Here is a 17,632-nt window from a genome sequence, read left to right on the forward strand (position 1 = left end):
GCCGCCGCCGCCGTCGCGCCCGGATGACATCACGCCATGGCCGCCCCGCTCTGCCGCCGCCAGTAGAGGCCCCGTCGCGCGCGCCGCCGCTCCCGGAACCGCTTTTCCCGCCCCTCCCCCGCCCGCCCGCCCAGGTGAGCGGCGGCGGGCCCGGCCTCCGGAGCCGAAGGGGGCCGCGGGCGGTGGGGCGGGGGGCGGCTGAGGGGCGGCGTGACGTCGTCGGGCGGGGGCCGCGGGGAGGGCTGGGCGGGGGCGGGCCGGGCCTCCAGGCCCTGCGGGGGGGGGGGCTGGGGCAGGGCCGCCGGGGGCCCCGTGAGGGCTGCCAGGCCTGGCCCAGAGAGGGGCCCGAGGAAGCCTGAGGCCCTGCCAGGTAAGTGCCGGGGAGCAGCCTCGCCGCCTCCGTCGCAGCGCTGAGTAAGGCCAGGGGGCCTGAGTCGCTGTTCAACTAGGGGCTTCGTTACCTGCCAGGCCGCCCCGTGTGGACCCCCCGCCACGTTATGTGTGAACCGCCCTGAGCCGCAGGGAAGGGCGGGGGGAAAGCCTAAGAAATAAATGAAGCCGGGTCTGTACTGCAGGTAGCGTGTGGTGGGGAGCCCAGAGGTCACTGTGTTGGGTGGGAGGCAGCTACTCTTGAAAGGGAGCGCCTGCCACAGGGGCACCTGAACAGCGACCGGGTGAGTATAAGGATGCGCAGGTTAGGAAGCATAAATGTAGTAGTTTATTTTCATTGCATTTACACCCTGCCCTTCTCCTTTGTCTCTGGGACAGCAGGGTGATCCCCCCCCCAAAAAAGGTAAGTGTTTTCACTCAGTGGACAGTGTTTGTAGGAATACTGAAGGAGTCAAAGGTCTTGTCAGCTGTTGTTTGACTTGGAACCCGTATTTGCGCTCAAGTATGGACTGGTGGCTCTTGGAAACTTGACATTAAAGTTGTCAGACGGTGGTTCTAAGATGCTCCTAGTGCAGGGGTGGGCAAACTGTGGCCCTCTAGAGGTCTATGGACTACAATTCCCATGAGCTCCTGCCAGTGAATGTGCCATGGACATCTGGAGGGCCCCAGGTTTCTTCATAGCAAAGGGTTTTTAAAGATCCAGTCTTATGTATTAGACATACCATTAAAGCCAACAGGAATAACTCTGTAACTACTGCAGAGATCTTGGGTTTCAATTGAGCCTTCAGCCCTTCCCAGACTGCTAATTAATGATTTTCTCAGGTGCAGTCCAATTTTGCCCTGACATTTTTCTGTAATCATGACACACGTGGATTTTTTTTTTTTTAATGCAACATGGTGTGCTGTATGCAACTGAATCTGTGGGTGTCGAGAAGTAGTAAGCAGATTTATTCAATCGTCTTTTGTATGGGCCTCTTAATCTCTGGGATGTTGAAGTGTTAAATAGGGTGGAAACTGAGTTGTTTTGCTGCTGTTGCCAACTGTACTTCTGAGTGTCTGTTTTTAAGTGGCAGGGTTATAGGACCAAGCTGGATGAACAGTATTGTTTACTACTCACTAGTGTATGAAAGGCATTCTACCCCTCTGTGTCTCACCTTGATGGTTGGTTTGGGTTTGGTTTGGTTTTTTGCCATCTAATAACAGCAGACTTATTGTGACCACTGTGGACTTTCCAGAGCAAGAGATGGGGTGGTTTGGCATTGCCTGCCTGGGTGTCCTTCCAAGGGCTTCCTTCCAAGTACAGGGCTGACCCTGCTTAGATTCTGAAATTGATCTAGCCTGGGCTATTCAGGTATGGGCAAGTTTGCTGTTGGGAACCGGTAAATGGTATCCCAGCCACACAAAGATTATTTTTCCACATAGCATGGCCGGGTAACATGTAAGTGACCCAGCTGTGTTGGTAGAGACTGGTTGCATGGATTTTTCAATGTTCTTTTGGAACTAGTATCTGTAGGCTGACTGGGGAAAAGTAATTCCCATGAGGCTAAAGTAACACTGAAGAGTAACCCTCAGAATTACCAGCAAAACCTGAAACTGTCTAGTAGGTATTGAAAAGCTGGGAAAGCACACCTGTGAGAAGATTGATCTGCCCACATTTAGCACCAGAACTGGGCAACAACACAGCTTGTGTGAAATTTACCCTCTGCAGATTGCTCTGCCTCCTACCACCCAGGATAAATCTGAATCAGCCAAGCCAGTGAGTTGCATCAAGCGTGAAAGCCATGTTGTTAATCTTACCTGCAAATTCTTTCACAGTCAGTACCTTGGACAGGTTTTGTTGAGTGGACGTGACAAGTGAGCCTTCCATATGCTCTCTTGTAGTCACAATCTAGTTGACGTGATGTGGTCATTCTGAGAGACCCTGTCCAAGTATGCTGTAAATGCTCTTCCTCTGAAACAACCTTAACAAAAATGGAGTCCAATAGCACCTTTGACCAACGCACTCAAAAGCTCACGCCTTTAATAAATCTTTGTTAGTCTTAAAGGTGCTATTGGACTCTATTTTTGTTGTGCTACTTCAGACCAACATGGCTACACGCTTGAATCTATCCTTATGAAACAACCTTAGTATTCCTTTTCACTTGATTAGTATTATAATCTTGATTCCCATTTCTTTATTCATGGGCAAGTCTGAAATGATCTTGGGTATCTTGGAAGTTGGACGCTGGAAACACTGAAGTAGAATCTGACCACGTCCAGGCTGTTTGTTAAAAACTGAAGCTAGTTACTTAACCCTCCCCCCTTCCTAGAGCACTTGGCTCTTTACAGGTTAGGCTTTTGTGGAGCAAAAAGAAACCTCTTTGAATGCTGTTCTGTAAATTAGTCTCCATAGAGCTACTTAAAACAATTCAAATATAGTTTATTTAGATTTCTCTAAAGTATTCTCTACTCTTTCATCTTCTGGCCTTGTTAATGGCTAGTTTTCTGTTTATTTGTAGAATAATTGCTTGCAGGTAACCAGGCAGGGAAATGAAGGAAAGGACCCTTGAAATTCACCATGCTGGGAGTTAAAGTGGTTTGGAGAGACTGCCTCTATCGAATGATGAAATTGGTAGGCGTTAACTTTTCCTGCTCAGGAATTAATCTGGGCCGGACCTGTCAGCCACATCCTCCAGAAACAGTATTTGACCTTGGCCAAGAAACAATTACCCCAGGCCTGTTCATCAGACTCTTTGTACATTTTGTAAGCTTGTTAATTCTGACCTTTAATTTCAGATGTTTCAAACTGGAAGCACACAGTCATGTATGTGTGCTCAAAAGACGATAATTTCTCAAGCAGTTAATCAGTTTTAAACTCTAGTCGGAAAATGGCCAGGACTAAGAACCGTTGGTGATGGATGCTTCTGATCTCAGGGCTGGCCTTTAAGTGCATTTAAAATGGCCAGGCCTGGCTAGACTGCAATTAACAGGAGGTGATTAGCAACACTCTTGCCTCGCTCCACTCCTCATAGTGTCACTTCAGTTGTTGTTTACGTGAGCCTGAAACTCAGATCTTACCCAAAATGTGAAGCTTGCTAAGGGACTTGGGGGGTGTTTTGAAGTGCTGCTTCAATTCTTCAGTTAATACATACCCCTCCTCAGAGTTCTGTTTTTCTCTTCACTGCTGATGTAAATGCACGGAGGTATATGGCATGCTCTTGAGCTGTTGCCACTGGAGGTGTGTGGTGATCTTCGTGTTCCATTCCCAATAGAGAGGAGGGAGCAAGGCAAGTAGAACATGGGTTGCTTTTGCTAATCCCGCCCCCCCACGCCCCCCAAGGGCTTGCCAGACTTCTTTGAAGGTGCTCCTTCGCAGTTTCCCTGTAAATCTGTTTACGCCATTGGAAGCCTGAGGGGGAAATGTTTTAGAAGAGCGGGAAAGAACTGTATGTTCTGAAAGCCAGCTAGGACACCCAGGTTAAATAGCCCACACATACTTAAAGAGACAGTGAATACTTGCAAATGGTGTGGTTCTTGGTTGGGAAGTTCCCTCTGTTTTGTTTTTTGGCTTGATCTCATTCTACGCTAAGCTTCTGTTAAGTCGAGATTAGTGATCTAGCGAGTGAGCGCAGTGGGGTCTGAGGACAGGAGATCCAAGCTCAAGTTGCTGTTTTATCTAAAATAATAATAATAACGTTCTCGCTCTGTGTTTGTTTATTTATTTGTTTACATTTGTATACTGCCCTCCTCTAAGGCTGTGGGTGGTTCACATAACAGAACAATACATCAAACACTCTGATTTTAATGAATGGAAGGTAACAGTAATAATAACAAGGAACAGAGAAAATAACATTCTAACATAGTGAACAATCTAACAGGCCCATGGTTGGTCAGATCTGCCACATGGGTTCAAGGAAGGGAGGTTTGGGGCCCAGTAGCTGTTGCTTAGCTTTGGTCGACCTCAACCAAACGCCTGGTGGAGGAGCTGCCTTTTGCAGGCCCTGTGGAACTGTTTTAGTTCTTGACAAGAAGAGATTGTGGCTCAGTGGGAGAGCATCCACTCGGCATGCAGAAGGTCCCAGGTTCAATCCCTGGCAGCCTCTCCAGGCAAAGGGATCAGGAACTAGTGGACATGAAATGCCTCTGCATGGGACCTTGGAGAGCCTTGCTGGACTAGTGGTCTGAATCTGTGTAAGGCAGCTCTCTGTAAGGTGTGGTCATTACTGTTGCCAGAAATAAAATCAGATCAAAGTAGACCTAGGAGTTGGCATTTTAGTTCCTTCTAGGTCTGCCTTGATTCCCATCTTGCTCCCTGGAACCTGCCTGTGGATTCAGTGGCTCCAGAAAGCTTGGGCACCCCACCTCTTTCTCGCTCTCCACAGACTTTTGTTTTGCTTGGGCTGGTATGTGCCAGGGCTTTTCCTGCCCAGGTAACTCAAGTAGCATCTTTAATTCCTTTGCTGAGGTTCCTGTTGTGTAGCTAAAGAATTTAGGACCCATCTGCAAGTACGCAGGCCTCTTGTTGAGATCTGCATGAATGTTGTCTCTATCCATGAGTATGGAGCATGTTAGGGCGGGTGCTAGCCCTTGAAAATGTCTGCCACAACCGATCTTTAAGGTGCAACAAAATACAGTTGTTTTTGCTGCAGCTGACTTAATGGGTCTTCCCCTCTGGAGTTTCTAATAGCTAGGTATTCTAATCTTCCCTGAGCCTTTGGGATAGAAGCCTAGCGTAATATTCATACAGCTGCATTACCTTTTGTGTCGTGATTTCACCCATTCTGCACTTGGTGTAGGTTTCTGGGTATGAATTTACCCAGCTGTGAGTTGGGTTTTCAAAATAACATTCCTTTAAGTGTTGCAGCGTTTGCCCATGGGGATGTCGTGGCAGGGCAGGTAGACGAGAATTGAGATGGAAGGTTCTGTGCCTGCAGGTAGGCAGCTTAAGGACTGAGAGTGCTGACCGAGATGGCCCCGGCTAGCCCCAGCTAGTCTCATCAGATCTTGGAAGCAAAGCAGGGCTGGAAGAACACCAAGGAAGTTTCGGGTCGCTACGCAGAGGCAGGCAACGGCAAACCACCTTTGAATGCCTCTTTCATCTTGAAAACCTGATGGGCCATCGTAATACAGCTCTAACTTTATGGCACTTCCCACCCACCCCCCAAAGATTGGGGGGGTCTGTTAGTTTTAAGATATAAAAGCCCTCCAAAATGGCTTCCCTTGTCTCAAGGAGCATATCAGTTAGGTACAGCAAGTGTGTTTTTTACAATGTCTGATACTATACCGTTAAAAAGTAGACCTGTAGTGCTGTTTTATCATTGTTTTTAGCTGAAGATGATTTGACTATTATTGCCAGCTGCCCTGAACCAAGGCGTGATGGAAATGTTTTACTAAATAAATAAAATGTTTTCTTCTCTCTCCCTCACAGAAATTAACAGGCCCACATGGATGTTTCTGAAAGCCCAGAGCAAAACCCCCGCTCTCCCGATGAGAAGGAGGAAGAGGAGGAGGAGGAAGACCAGCAGCTCTCTGACGACAGAATTCTGAAAGACAGCGACTCAGAGCCAGAGCAGGATGGAGAGGAAGGACAGGATGCCCATTTGGGAGAAGAGGAGGAAGATATGTCCAGAGCGTTGAACCAGGAGGAAGACGAGGAGAACTGCTCAGGGGAAGAGGACCGCTTAAGTGAAGCCAAGTCTCCAGGTTCTGACAATAACGAACCAAACAAGGAGCTGAAGGGCTCTTTAAGCACTAAGGGGGAGGAGGAGGAGGAGGAGGAAGAGAGCGCCAATGATCTTGGCGACGAAGCCTCCTCCGTCACTCGCGAGCTGGATGAGCACGAGCTGGACTATGACGAGGAGGTTCCGGAAGAGCCAAGTGCTGTTGCTGCCGACGATGAGACCGACAAGGCCGGGGGAGAGGAGGAGGAAGAGGAGGAGAAGGGAGACGAGGCCCCCGAAGAGGAGAAGAAAGCCGGTGCCAAGAGCAGCGATGAAAAGGACGGGCAGGAGCCCCTCAAGGAGAAGAAGAAGGAGGAAGGTGACGGAGAAATTGACGATGGCGAGATCGATGTAAGTCCCGGATTCTTCCTCCCGCTTCAGGTTATGTCTCTTTTCAGGGCTGTCCCCACTAGTATGTTTTCATCAAGAGGAATCTTCACCCACAAGCTAAGCTCTCCTGCAAGTGTGAGGGTCCCTCCAGGCACCTTTGCTCAGGAAGACTGTGCAATTATCCAGCTTCTACGAGAGAGCCAGCATGATGTAGTGGCTAAGAGTTTTGGCCTCTAATCTGGTGAACTGGGTTTGATTTCCTATTCCTCCACATGCAGCCAGCTGGGTGACCTTGGGCTAGTCACAGTTCTCTCAGAGTAAACCAAGACATGGTCTTCGGTGTCTTGCCATTTGCTGCTGTCTCTTCTCCACTCTGAGTTGCTGTGATGTCATGGCATGTTCAAAAGTATTCCAGCACTTGAGAAAGGGTGAGAGCTGTTGGTGAGAGAATGGTGGTGTGCAAGGGTAGCTTCTGCCTAGGGTATGAGAGGGTGGAGCAGGGGAGGAGAAATGGGAACCAGAAGGATCTGTATGCTGCTGCAAGCAAAGAGATTTTTGGGGTTTGATCTGAAGAAGCAGTGAGATCAGTCTCCAGTGCCAAATTAGACTATCCGTATCCATCTCTGGAGGATGAGGGATTGTTTGGCAAGTTTGTTGTGCTTTCGGGTTGCTGCAGGCTTTCTGTTTGGTTCAGCCTTTGGAAGCCAGGCTGGAAGAGGGGTGATCAGGTCAGTTTATCCTGGCTTCAGATCTGAGCCCAGGGGAAGGAGAGCAATGAAGCCAGCATGAAATCTGTCATCCATGTCCCTGGCATTTTGCAGGACACAGGGAGACGGGTGCATGCCCCAAGGGTGCATGCCTCAAGGGAGACTGTAGAGCAGGGGTAGGCAAACTGTGGCCCTCCAGATGTCCATGGACTACAGTTCCCATGAGCCCCTGGGGGCTCATGTGAATTGTAGTCCATGAACATCTGGAGGGCCACAGTTTGCCTACCCCTGCTGTAGAAGAAAGGTGGGGGCATGAATGGAGAAGAGTTGTTTTTTATAGGCCTCTTTCTTACCAACTTCTGCGTTTTCAATACCCCTATGTCTTCTAGGATGATGATCTAGAGGAGGGAGAGGTGAAGGACCCCAGCGACAGGAAACTAAGGCCGCGTTCCACCTGCCGGTTCTTCGTGAAAGGTAGGCGCCGTCTGATGGACATTCCCTTCTCCTTGAACGGTGAAATGAAGCTCTTGGGACTTCTGTGGGGCTGCCTGATCTCTGGAGAGTTGTGGCTTCCAAGCCCAGGTGGAGCAGCCCAGGGTGGTTTCCCTTGTTCAGGAACAAGCCGGGTGCTGTCGGGGAGCGCACCCATGGATGATGTTCAGGACGGGGCCAGAGCAGGGCTGCATCTAGTGTGGGGTTCATGGAAGACACCAAGGCCCCTCCCCCTGCACCAGCATCACATATTCAGAGGCTCCCTACTAGGGATGGGAAATTTGGCTTGGATAAGCCTGAAAATATCCAGAACTGCCAAAAACAGCTGACCCCCGAGAGGCTTCTTTCCACAGCAGGCTCAGCTGCCTGGTGGATATTTCAGCAGAATTGTTTTGAGTGTCCTGAATGAGCCAACTCACATGGATATACGAAATCAGTGATTTGGTTGATTCAAGTTGTACTGAATCAGGAAACCTCATATCCAAAAAGTGCCCCGGAGGCCATCTTTACTTACTTCCTCCAAGCATTGAAGTTCTCTTTTATTAGAATTGGAGTGGTGGAATCAGAAAGTGCCTTGTCCAGAGTTAGAGCATTGTAAACAGAAGGCTGTTCTCCTTGTACTGGAAGACCTTCTGCTGAATCTGACTGTCAGTCCCTCAACGTCAGTCTTATCTGCTCAGACTGGCAGCTGCTTTCCAGGGTCTCAAGCCGAGGTCTTTCACGCCACCTACTTCCTGATCCTTTCAAATGGAGATGACCGTCTGCATGCCAAGCAGATGATCTGCCACTGAGTCATGACCCCTCTTTCTTCACAGGCCAGCCCTTTCAGCCCCTCCTTATTGGCAAGGGTCTTAACATTGCTGGGTTTGCAGGCTCTTACACAGCCACATTGGTGCAGCAGTTAGGGAATGAGATAGGCAGGCTAGAACTGTGTGATCAAGATGCCCTCCCCAGCTGCAGTGGAACATCCAGGGCTCACACAGCTTTGCTCCTGTAGAGAATTGCTTTTGATATTCTGGAAAATGACTGCATTCTCTTCCATGTACTCCGTTCCCATTTTCATTCTCCTGTGTCAAAAATAATTCAGAACCTTTCTGTGCTTTCTTCCCTCTCCCGCTGCAGGTCACTGTACTTGGGGCATGAATTGCCGGTTTATTCATCCTGGCGTGAATGACAAAGGGAACTACTCCTTGATCTCTAAGCCAGATCCTTTCTCACCCAACGGCGCCCCACCTATCGGGCCCGGCCCTCACCCACTGATGCCAGCCAATCCTTGGGTATGGAAGCATTACTTTAAAACCGAAATCTTCTTCTCATTCTGGATGCTGAATCATTGAGCAGGGTGCATTGCTTTGGAATCTGTAGGAACACCAGGCAAGTGAGCAGCATCGAGTGGGCGCGGTCGGGTCCCGCCTCTTGTCTTGTGTTGGCCTGCAGGGGATCCCAGCAGCTGGAGGAGGAGACAAGGACCCTGGGGCCTTTGGGCCCCCGGTGCACTCCATCACTGGGGATCCCTCTTAGAAAACCTGGGGTGCCAGGGACCAGTAAGCCAGCATGTTTGTAGTCGTGAAAGCACAGCCCTGATGGGAGTTGCCCCAAAGAAATCTTTTTTGGCAGGTGGCCTTCAGTCTTCAGGCAAGTAGCTTAAAGGTCTGTCAGGATCCTGAAAGACCAATGGATCTTTTAATACAAAAGTGATCTGAGTAATTACTTCCTCCCCAGAAAGGCTGGATCAGTGGAAAGCATGTGTTTAAGAGATGTGTCTCGTAAATTACAGCATGGGCAGTTGGGTCATGTTCTCACCATGCTGCTTGGGCTTTCCAGGGGTGCCTGGCGGTGGCAAGGTGGTTTGCAGGGGCCTAGTTTTGAGCAAAATGAAACATATTTGAAGCCTTTTTGCACCATCTGAGTGTAACTTTCCAATGCGTTTTTCAAATGCTGCACAATTAGTGCTGAATTATAACTGCACAACTTTCCTTGGTTCTTCTGGAGAGAACAAGCTGTAAATTGACAAAGAAATGAAATTGCCACCCTTGGCCGTGAAATTGTGAATGTCAAGATGGGGTTCTCGCATAACACACGTGAAAACATTATCTTTGCAGCCCTTCAGATGTTTGGTGAACTCGCGGGATACAGCAGTTTGTACAGGGATGCTTTGGTGAGAAAGAAAATGTCTGTCTTGTTCTGGGCTCACTCCTTTTTCCCCCCTTTCACAGGGAGGGCCGGCTGTTGATGAAATATTGCCGCCACCGGACCCCCCAGCAGAAAGTGCCTGGGAAAGGGGATTCCGCCAAGCTAAAGAGGTAAAATGGCTGTTAAACGGGGGAAAGAAAATGCAATTTGGGTAAATCCCTGAAAAACAGGTGTGATTTCCATGAACTCGGGAGTGGTTAAAGGGCTTTCATCCCCTCCACCTGTTTCAGAGCCCGCTTAAGAAACCACTGGCAAGATTTTCTCTGCAGTGCCATCACCTCTGTCTAGTCCCTTCTGTATGGTTAAGAACTTCTGGAACTCTGAGCCAGTCCCAATCCCTGAGGCTTAGCCTACCCCATAGGGGTGTTGTGAGGATGAACTGGGGAAGGTATGCCAACTTTCGAGGAGGGACGGGCTGAAACCGTACGAGGTAGATACACTCGTGTTCTTCGATAAACACCCTTTGCAGTTCTGACACCGGAAACTCGTATTTGAAATTGGCCAGGAATAGAATGTGGAACCTTCTGCATGCAGAGCATACATCCTCCCACTGAGCCACAGCCTGTAAGCTAGAGAGCTCCTCAATGACATGCCAACATGTTCCAGATCATGTGCACTATTACCTGTCATCCCCTGCCCCCCCCCCTTGGCAAGTTCACTAGGAAACACTATGTACGCATTTAATTGACCAACAAACTGTGTTTACATAAATGCCGAGGTTGCCGTGCAGCTTATTTCCAGAGCTCAAGATGACAAAAGCGTGTGCCGCGTCAGCGGATATTGTTTATGTACTTAGGATCATGCGTTACAAATACCTTCTGTGCATTGCCTCAAGAGTGAGGATGCAGGAGCCACACTCACTCCTGTGACCACCCCTCAACCGATTCTTATCATGAAAGAAACCACCTGGCCTCCTGGTGTCATTTGCCAGTCTGGCATTTGTGTCTCCGGAGGCACGTCAGCTTCTTGGCGCTTGGATAGTGCTTGCATTGTTCAAAGCGCTTTGCACACAGCATCTTGACGTAAGCCTCACAGAAGCCCTGTAAGGTGGCAGGCCACTGCTATCCCCGGTCTGTGGATGGGTGAGGTAAGGCCGACAGGAAGGCAGAACGGCTTGCCTGGGGGCCACCCCATCTGTTCATGGCAGTGGTGAGATTTGAGCCAAGGACCCCTCTGCTGTGGAAGCTCAGCAGCAGAGTAAGAATAAATATTCATTTATCTGTTTCTTTGAAACATCAGTTAGCCACCTTTTTGCCTTACAGAACCCAACCTGGCTTATAATGTAAATCAAACAGCCCATCACACACAAACATTAAAAACCATAATTTAAAATCTCCCATTAGGACACCCAATAAATAAAAACTACATTGGTCACATGAAGTCCTGAAGACAAGGTCCTCAGCTGCCTCTGCAGGTAGAGGCTGAAGGAGCCAGGAGCACCCCCTGGGGAGGTTGTGTCTTGATTGTGGGGCTGCTGCTGCTGAAAGCGTCCAGATGAGCTGCTTTGAGGGATGGGGCAATTAGGGGGACCTCTCACTGCGATCTTAACTCCCAGGCAGAACATTTGGGAGAAGACAACCCTTCAGATAAAAAGGTAAAGGTAAAGGTATGCCCCTGTGCAAGCACCAGGTCGTGTCTGACTCTTGGGGTGACGCCCTCTAGCGTTTTCGTGGCAGACTCAATACGGGGTGGTTTGCCAGTGCCTTCCCCAGTCATGACCGTTTACCCCCCAGCAAGCTGGGTACTCATTTTACCGACCTCAGAAGGATGGAAGGCTGAGTCGACCTTGATTGAACTCCCAGCCTCATGGGCAGAGCTTTCAGACTGCATGTTTGCTGCCTTACCACTCTGCGCCACAAGAGGCTCTACCCTTCAGATACCCCCATCCAAAGCCACATAGAGCTTTAAGGGTCAAAGCCAGCACCTTGAACTGGGCTTGGGAGTGAATCAGCAGCCAGTGTAATTGCCATAGTCCCAATGTCCCATGCTGCCGGTAGTGGGTCTCAACCAGCACTGTTCTGCTCTGGCCAGGGCTAGTCCAGCTACATTGCAGTCGCTGGACTAGAAGACCCTGGAGGTCCCTTCCAACTCTGATTCTATGACTCTAGTTCAGCCTAGACACAACTACGGCTTGGGTCATTGTGACTAGATAAACCAGGAAGGGGCACATCTGGCGCACTGAGCAAGGCAAACCAGGGGATCTGCTCATTATGGCAAAACTTCCTGCATTCAAGGTCCTTTATGCTACTTGTAAACTGATGGGGCCGTTCTCTCCTGCCCTCTTAGGTTTTGAAAAAGGCCACGATGAGGAAAGAGCAGGAGCCGGACTTTGAAGAGAAACGGTTTACGGTGACCATCGGGGAGGATGAGCGCGAGTTCGACAAGGAAAATGAATTTTTCCGAGACTGGAACTACCGGATCACGCGAGATGTGCGGGACTCAAAGTAAGGCGCTGCTTTGCTAACGTGTCGGGACCGGGGAGAGCTCTTCCCATTTCCACTCGCTCTTGGTGCTGCGCCGCATCCAGCAGAGGGCAGCATTGGCCAACCCTGCAGGCCGTTGCTGCGGTTGGCATTCCCATGCGCTCTCTAGCTTGTGAAGGAGTTCCCGCGGTCGGGGCTTTTCCTCCGTCCTTTCTTGCCATAGACAAAAGTGCCCGCGTGAAACGGGACAGCCGCACATGTCTTGGTAATCCTCTTCTGCCTCCAGCTCCACACTATTGCTGGCCTGGTATTTGGATGTAGAACGGGTGTGCCACTCCGCTTCCCATGCACAGTCGGCTGCATCAGCCCTGACTCTCTGGCTCAGTGGAGTCTTAGCAGTCTTGTCTCGCAGCTGGGCCCCTGGGATCCAGTGAATTCAGGGCAGGCCAAAGAAAGCGCTTGCTTAGATGGCACGTGATTAACTTTTGGACCTCAATGGCCTCGTGGTGTGCTGCCTTTGTGGGCCTTGCAGGCGTCTGCTTGACGGGTGTGGGAAGCAGGATGCCAGACTAGAGGGACCACTGGCCTGATCCAGCGGGGCTCCTGCCTTAAACCCCCCTGGAGCAGCTGTGCCACAGCCCTGCTTGTCGTCCCTGCTGATCCCAGCTTTCATGAGTCACCCCAGTAGATCAGTAGCTCACCGTTGGTTTTCATTTTTAATATACTATAAATATTATATGAGCTGCCTTTAATTTACTTTAAATATTTATGAGCTGCCTTTCTGCTTTATGGAGCTCGAGGTGATTTACCATATTAACAAAACGCACAAAGCCAAAATTCACAATCACCGTTTCAGACTGCTTTAATCAAATGCAGCTGCTTCCTAAAGATTCATTTATTTGTAATTTGATTTATCAGACTGCCCCTCTCGGCAAGGGGGTCAGGTGCCCTTCCCTGGGGAGGTTGTGCCATAGTTGTGGGGCTGCCACTGAAAAGGCCCCCCTCTCATGTCAGAACTAATACTTTGAGTTGGGCTAGATCTGACCTATTAGAGCAGGGGTAGTCAAACTGCGGCCCTCCAGATGTCCATGGACTACAATTCCCAGAAGCCCCTGCCAGCGCTGGCAGGGGCTTCTGGGAATTGTAGTCCATGGACATCTGGAGGGCCGCAGTTTGACTACCCCTGTATTAGAGGGAGGGAGGGTGAGCTGAAGGGCCTGCAAGACGGGGCTCTTCTGACAGGCTTTTGGTCGAGGCTAGAGCCAGCGGATCCCCCACTCTGTTTTTTCTTTTTTCTGCCACCAGAAACATAGAGGCTGTGAGTTGCTGGGGGACTTCAGGGGGAGGGTGGGATTTTGAGAAAACACCGGTTTGGCCAAGCTGTCAGCGGCTACTGTTTTTCAGTGCTCAGAGAGGTTGAATAACTCTGCGGATGGATGCGTTGCTCTGAATATCGTGCTCTGGGTGTCGGTATTCGTGCCCCAAAATGGGAACCCTTTTCTTGTGCTTCCTCCCCCCTAAACACGAAGTTTGCGAACTACTTTTGTCTTGTGCCAAGATCAGTTTTCGAAGTGTGAAAGTGGCTGAATTCACGCGTCTCTCTCTCTCTCTCTCTCTCTCTCTCTCTCTCTCTCTTTTTTCTTCTCTCTTCCTCCTTTTCTTGAAAAACTCCAGTGAGGCGGACATCAAAGAGAACACAAACTTTGGGTAAGCAGCCCCTAATCTCTTTTGTCTTCCCGGCGGGCTTATGTTGCTTTTATTTAATCCCTCCTAATTCTTAGGAATTCTCCGTTCAATATCCGCAGTTGCGTAAAGGCAGGCTTTCCAGCTGACCAAGTCTTGCTTTAGCATCATCTGATTGGAGACTTCCAGGTGTTTTATAGTCACAGTTGCATTCCTCATCTCTTCCAGGCAACGGTGCACATTTTCTGGAGAAGTCAGGCAAGGAAGGGCAGCCAGCAGAGCTGCTCCTGTCGCTGCGTCCACGGAAAATTTGGCCCACTTTGGCTGCCATATTAGCAGCTGAGTTTTTCAGAGTGTCCACGTGACATTGTCTGGTTCCATCTGTGGTTTCCCTGAGTTCTTCTTGGTGTCTCCCGGGCCTGATTTGCCGTAATCTTTCAGGAAAGATGGAAGTCAAAGCAGATTCACCCAACAGTGTGGCCAGGAAGGTGGAGATTTCTGAACCTCCTGCCACAACTGCTGCCATTTTCCCTTCCTTTTCTCTTGTTCATTTTAGTAATTTTTATTTTATTCATTAGTTTATATACCGCCTTCCCAGAGACTGGCTCAGGGTGGTGTACATCAACAATCAATAACAAAAAAAGGCTAAAACAGTTAATACCATAGTGCCTGTCATTTCCTCATCCCTGCCACTAGCGGGACTTTTTCCCTGCTTTAAATTTTTTTTTAAAGGAAAAAGAAAAGTAGCAGGAATATTGCTGGGTATCAGAACACCTGTAGGTAGTGCTGGTGGAAGGGATCCCTCATTGGGCTTTCACATCAAGAGATGGCTTACCCTTTCCTGCCTCTGCATAGAGACCCCCGTATTCATAGTGATAGGGCCAACCCTGGTTAGCTTCTGAGATCTGATGAGATTGGGTAGCCTGGGCCATCCAGGGCAGTGAGATCTGCTGGCTGAACTCTTGAGACTCCACCAGGGCCCTTGTGCCATTCTGAGCTCCTTCCTGCGATCGACAGAGACCCAGCTCTAGCTACTGCATTTCTTGTCAGTATGGCACATATGCTCACATGGTCATAAATGCAGCTGTAGCGCCTAGGGTGTAGCCATGATTTTCCCCCTAGGAGTGAGTGCTTGCGGACTGTATGCTCAGCAGAGGCAGCAGCTGGAACCAGCTTCTTGGCTGTCAGTGGGATCAGAAGATACCTGGGAAAGGCATGATTAGTGAACGGTTTTTCCAAGAGTGATCTTTCAGGTCTATTAGATGGTCTCTGAAGACACTGTGTGGTTTACCTGTTTTAGTAACTCTTCTACATGGAAGTTGTGCCCTCCAGGATACTTCAGGAAGTTCTTTGTGTTCAGATAAGGGTCAGTTAACAGAATGATCTGGAAGTGCTAAAGCAGGGGTAGTCAAACCGGCCCTCCAGATGTCCATGGACTACAATTCCCAGCAGCCCCTGCCAGCGTTCGCTGGCAGGGGCTCCTGGGAATTGTAGTCCATGGACATCTGGAGGGCCGCAGTTTGACTACCCCTGTGCTAAAGTATCGAATGAACCTCTTCCGTTGACCCCTGTGCAGGCTTGACCCCTATCCGGATCCCTATTACGATCAGGAAGTAGAACGTTTCTGGCGAGGTGGGCAATACGAGAACTTCAGGGTACAGTACACAGATCCAGATCCATACCGGAACTACAGGCTGAGCAAGGTAATTCTCTGCACCTCCTCCTTTGATGGCCTTGGATGCTTGTTCTGCATTGGGTAGATTCCCACCCCCAGCCCCCATGCAAGGACTCCTCCAGTGTCTGGCCCAGATCCTGGGTGCCTCGAGCTGTTTACCCCAAGGTAGCCGCTAGCTTGAAGAGATTCCATGTTGCTGAAGAACCATAAGTGGTGCAGTTGGGAGACTGACCTGTCTTTTGTTTCACAAGGAAAGGGAACGAGAGCGGGAACGGGAGAACCGTCAGCGGGAACGGGAGCGGGAGCGAGAGAGGGAGCGGGAGCGAGAACGACGGCAGCGGGAGCGAGAGCGAGAACGGGAGCGGGAGCGCGACAAGGAACGCCAGCGGAGGAAAGAAGAATGGGAGAGGGAGAGGGAACGCATCAAGAGGGACGAGAAGGACCGCCAGCACCGGGACCGCGAGAGGGAGCGGGAGAAAGAGAAAGAGAAACCAAAACCAAGATCGCCGCAGCCACCAAGGTATGGACGGCATGTCTGCTGGAAGCTGGTGTTGTGGTTTTGTGCTGCTCCTGAAATAGCAAGAAAGCGGCAAGATTTAATCTTGTTGGCTGCAACAGATGTGCCGTGGAATGCAGAGGCATGGCTGAGGTGAGGTGGCTGGCCGCCAAGGGAAGGAGCAGAGCCATTTGGGAATGGCTAGATGAGCTGGAAAATGGACTAGTGTAACACGTTGGCTCTGGGCTTCCTTTTCGGAGTTTTTCTACTGTGAATGACGCTAGTTTTAGGGTGCCCTTTGGTAACCCAACCAATTGGCCTCAGGGCTTGGCCTGTGCAGCATTAATTATATCTTCATTTAGTGACCTCATTTCTAGTCTGCCTTTCTCACAGAGACGAAAGTATGATTCAAACAGAGCAGCGTCAGATACTCTGCTTCAATAGTTCTGGAGAAGAGATTTTCAGACTCTCCTTTGCCTTGAGTTCCTTTCCCCCAAGATTCGGCATGCATCAAAGTTACATTCCCCACAAACAGTTTGTGTTCATCTGTGATGCTGCAGAAATCCATCCGGTGGGGGTGGCTCATAGGTAACATCCCACCATAGTCGTACATGTGCAGGGTGATAGCCACAGAACATCCAGCCCCTTTGTTAGTTGTTGTTTTCCCCAATTGTGATCTGTGAACCGCTTTGATCTGTTATGCCAGCCGTTATTGACTGTAGTAAGCAAGTGTAGGCGCGTCCCTCTCCACCACCACGTTTTGTGCTCCTGGGTTTGTTTGTTCCCATGACTCTGCAACCCCAATCTCTCTCGGTTTGGTTCCCTCTCTTCCTCCTTTCGCCCCACTTATTACTCAATTGCCCCACGTAGATGGGATCAAGCGCAGTAAGTGATTTGCATAATTCTGTACAGAGCCCTTCCAGGTTACTTTGTTTGGCTTTCATGTTGTGTGTGCATAGGTGGCATAGCAAGAGAGGAAAGTGTTTGCTATAGGTTTTGTAGCCACAACCAGCCAAAGTCTTCCATCTTCCCTATAGGAAGCATTGGACGTTAGCTGAGGCTTTGGGGTTCTTGAGGCCCAGAACCACCAGCTTCTGTCCTTCCCTCCTTGCCCTCATGGCTTCATGGCTTCTCTGGCCCTCTAGTTTCATAGTCTGCCTCATAGACTGGAGCCTGAGCATTGTCATGAAAGCATAATGAGTCCCAACTGCCTTTTCTCTGTAATTACATAACATGCCCAGCTGATGAATAAGCACCTGAAGAACCGTTGATGTAAGACTGAAAAGCCCACAGATTACTAAAAGCCCGGCTTCCCCAACTGCTCTTTGAAGCACCCCTAATTCTCCTTGCGAGGAAATGCTGTCCCTCCCCCTCCCTCCCCCTCTGAAGAGTGGCCTTAGTTTATCTGGAGAGGCTTAAAAAAAACTTTTGTTGTTGTTTATTTCTTAAATTCAGTTTCGGCCTACCAAGAGCCGGTCACTGCACAGAATAGAGGCTGGTGCATTTAACAGCTGAGCTGAAAGTCTGTGAAAATTGATCGTCTT

The 17,632-nt window shown here is 49.7% G+C and overlaps 1 protein-coding gene across 3 annotated transcripts in view; it reads left to right on the forward strand.

Moving 5' to 3' along the window:
* The window catches only part of ZC3H18 (zinc finger CCCH-type containing 18), a 37,745-nt gene continuing 20,113 nt past the window's right edge, over positions 1 to 17,632 (forward strand). For 2 of the 3 annotated variants that reach the window (XM_077309742.1, XM_077309744.1), the window contains exons 1-9: positions 1 to 134; positions 5,798 to 6,440; positions 7,516 to 7,600; positions 8,741 to 8,895; positions 9,835 to 9,921; positions 12,098 to 12,255; positions 13,909 to 13,941; positions 15,494 to 15,620; positions 15,844 to 16,112. In XM_077309742.1, the coding sequence (XP_077165857.1) occupies positions 5,814 to 6,440; positions 7,516 to 7,600; positions 8,741 to 8,895; positions 9,835 to 9,921; positions 12,098 to 12,255; positions 13,909 to 13,941; positions 15,494 to 15,620; positions 15,844 to 16,112 (1,541 nt within the window). In that variant the 5' untranslated portion in view covers positions 1 to 134; positions 5,798 to 5,813. Of the gene's footprint in view, positions 135 to 228; positions 371 to 5,797; positions 6,441 to 7,515; positions 7,601 to 8,740; positions 8,896 to 9,834; positions 9,922 to 12,097; positions 12,256 to 13,908; positions 13,942 to 15,493; positions 15,621 to 15,843; positions 16,113 to 17,632 lie in introns of those variants that run through there. The other variant, XM_077309743.1, reaches the window with a different exon arrangement.

Source organism: Paroedura picta, chromosome 14 (genome assembly GCF_049243985.1).
Source record: "Paroedura picta isolate Pp20150507F chromosome 14, Ppicta_v3.0, whole genome shotgun sequence".
Lineage (NCBI taxonomy): Eukaryota > Metazoa > Chordata > Lepidosauria > Squamata > Gekkonidae > Paroedura > Paroedura picta.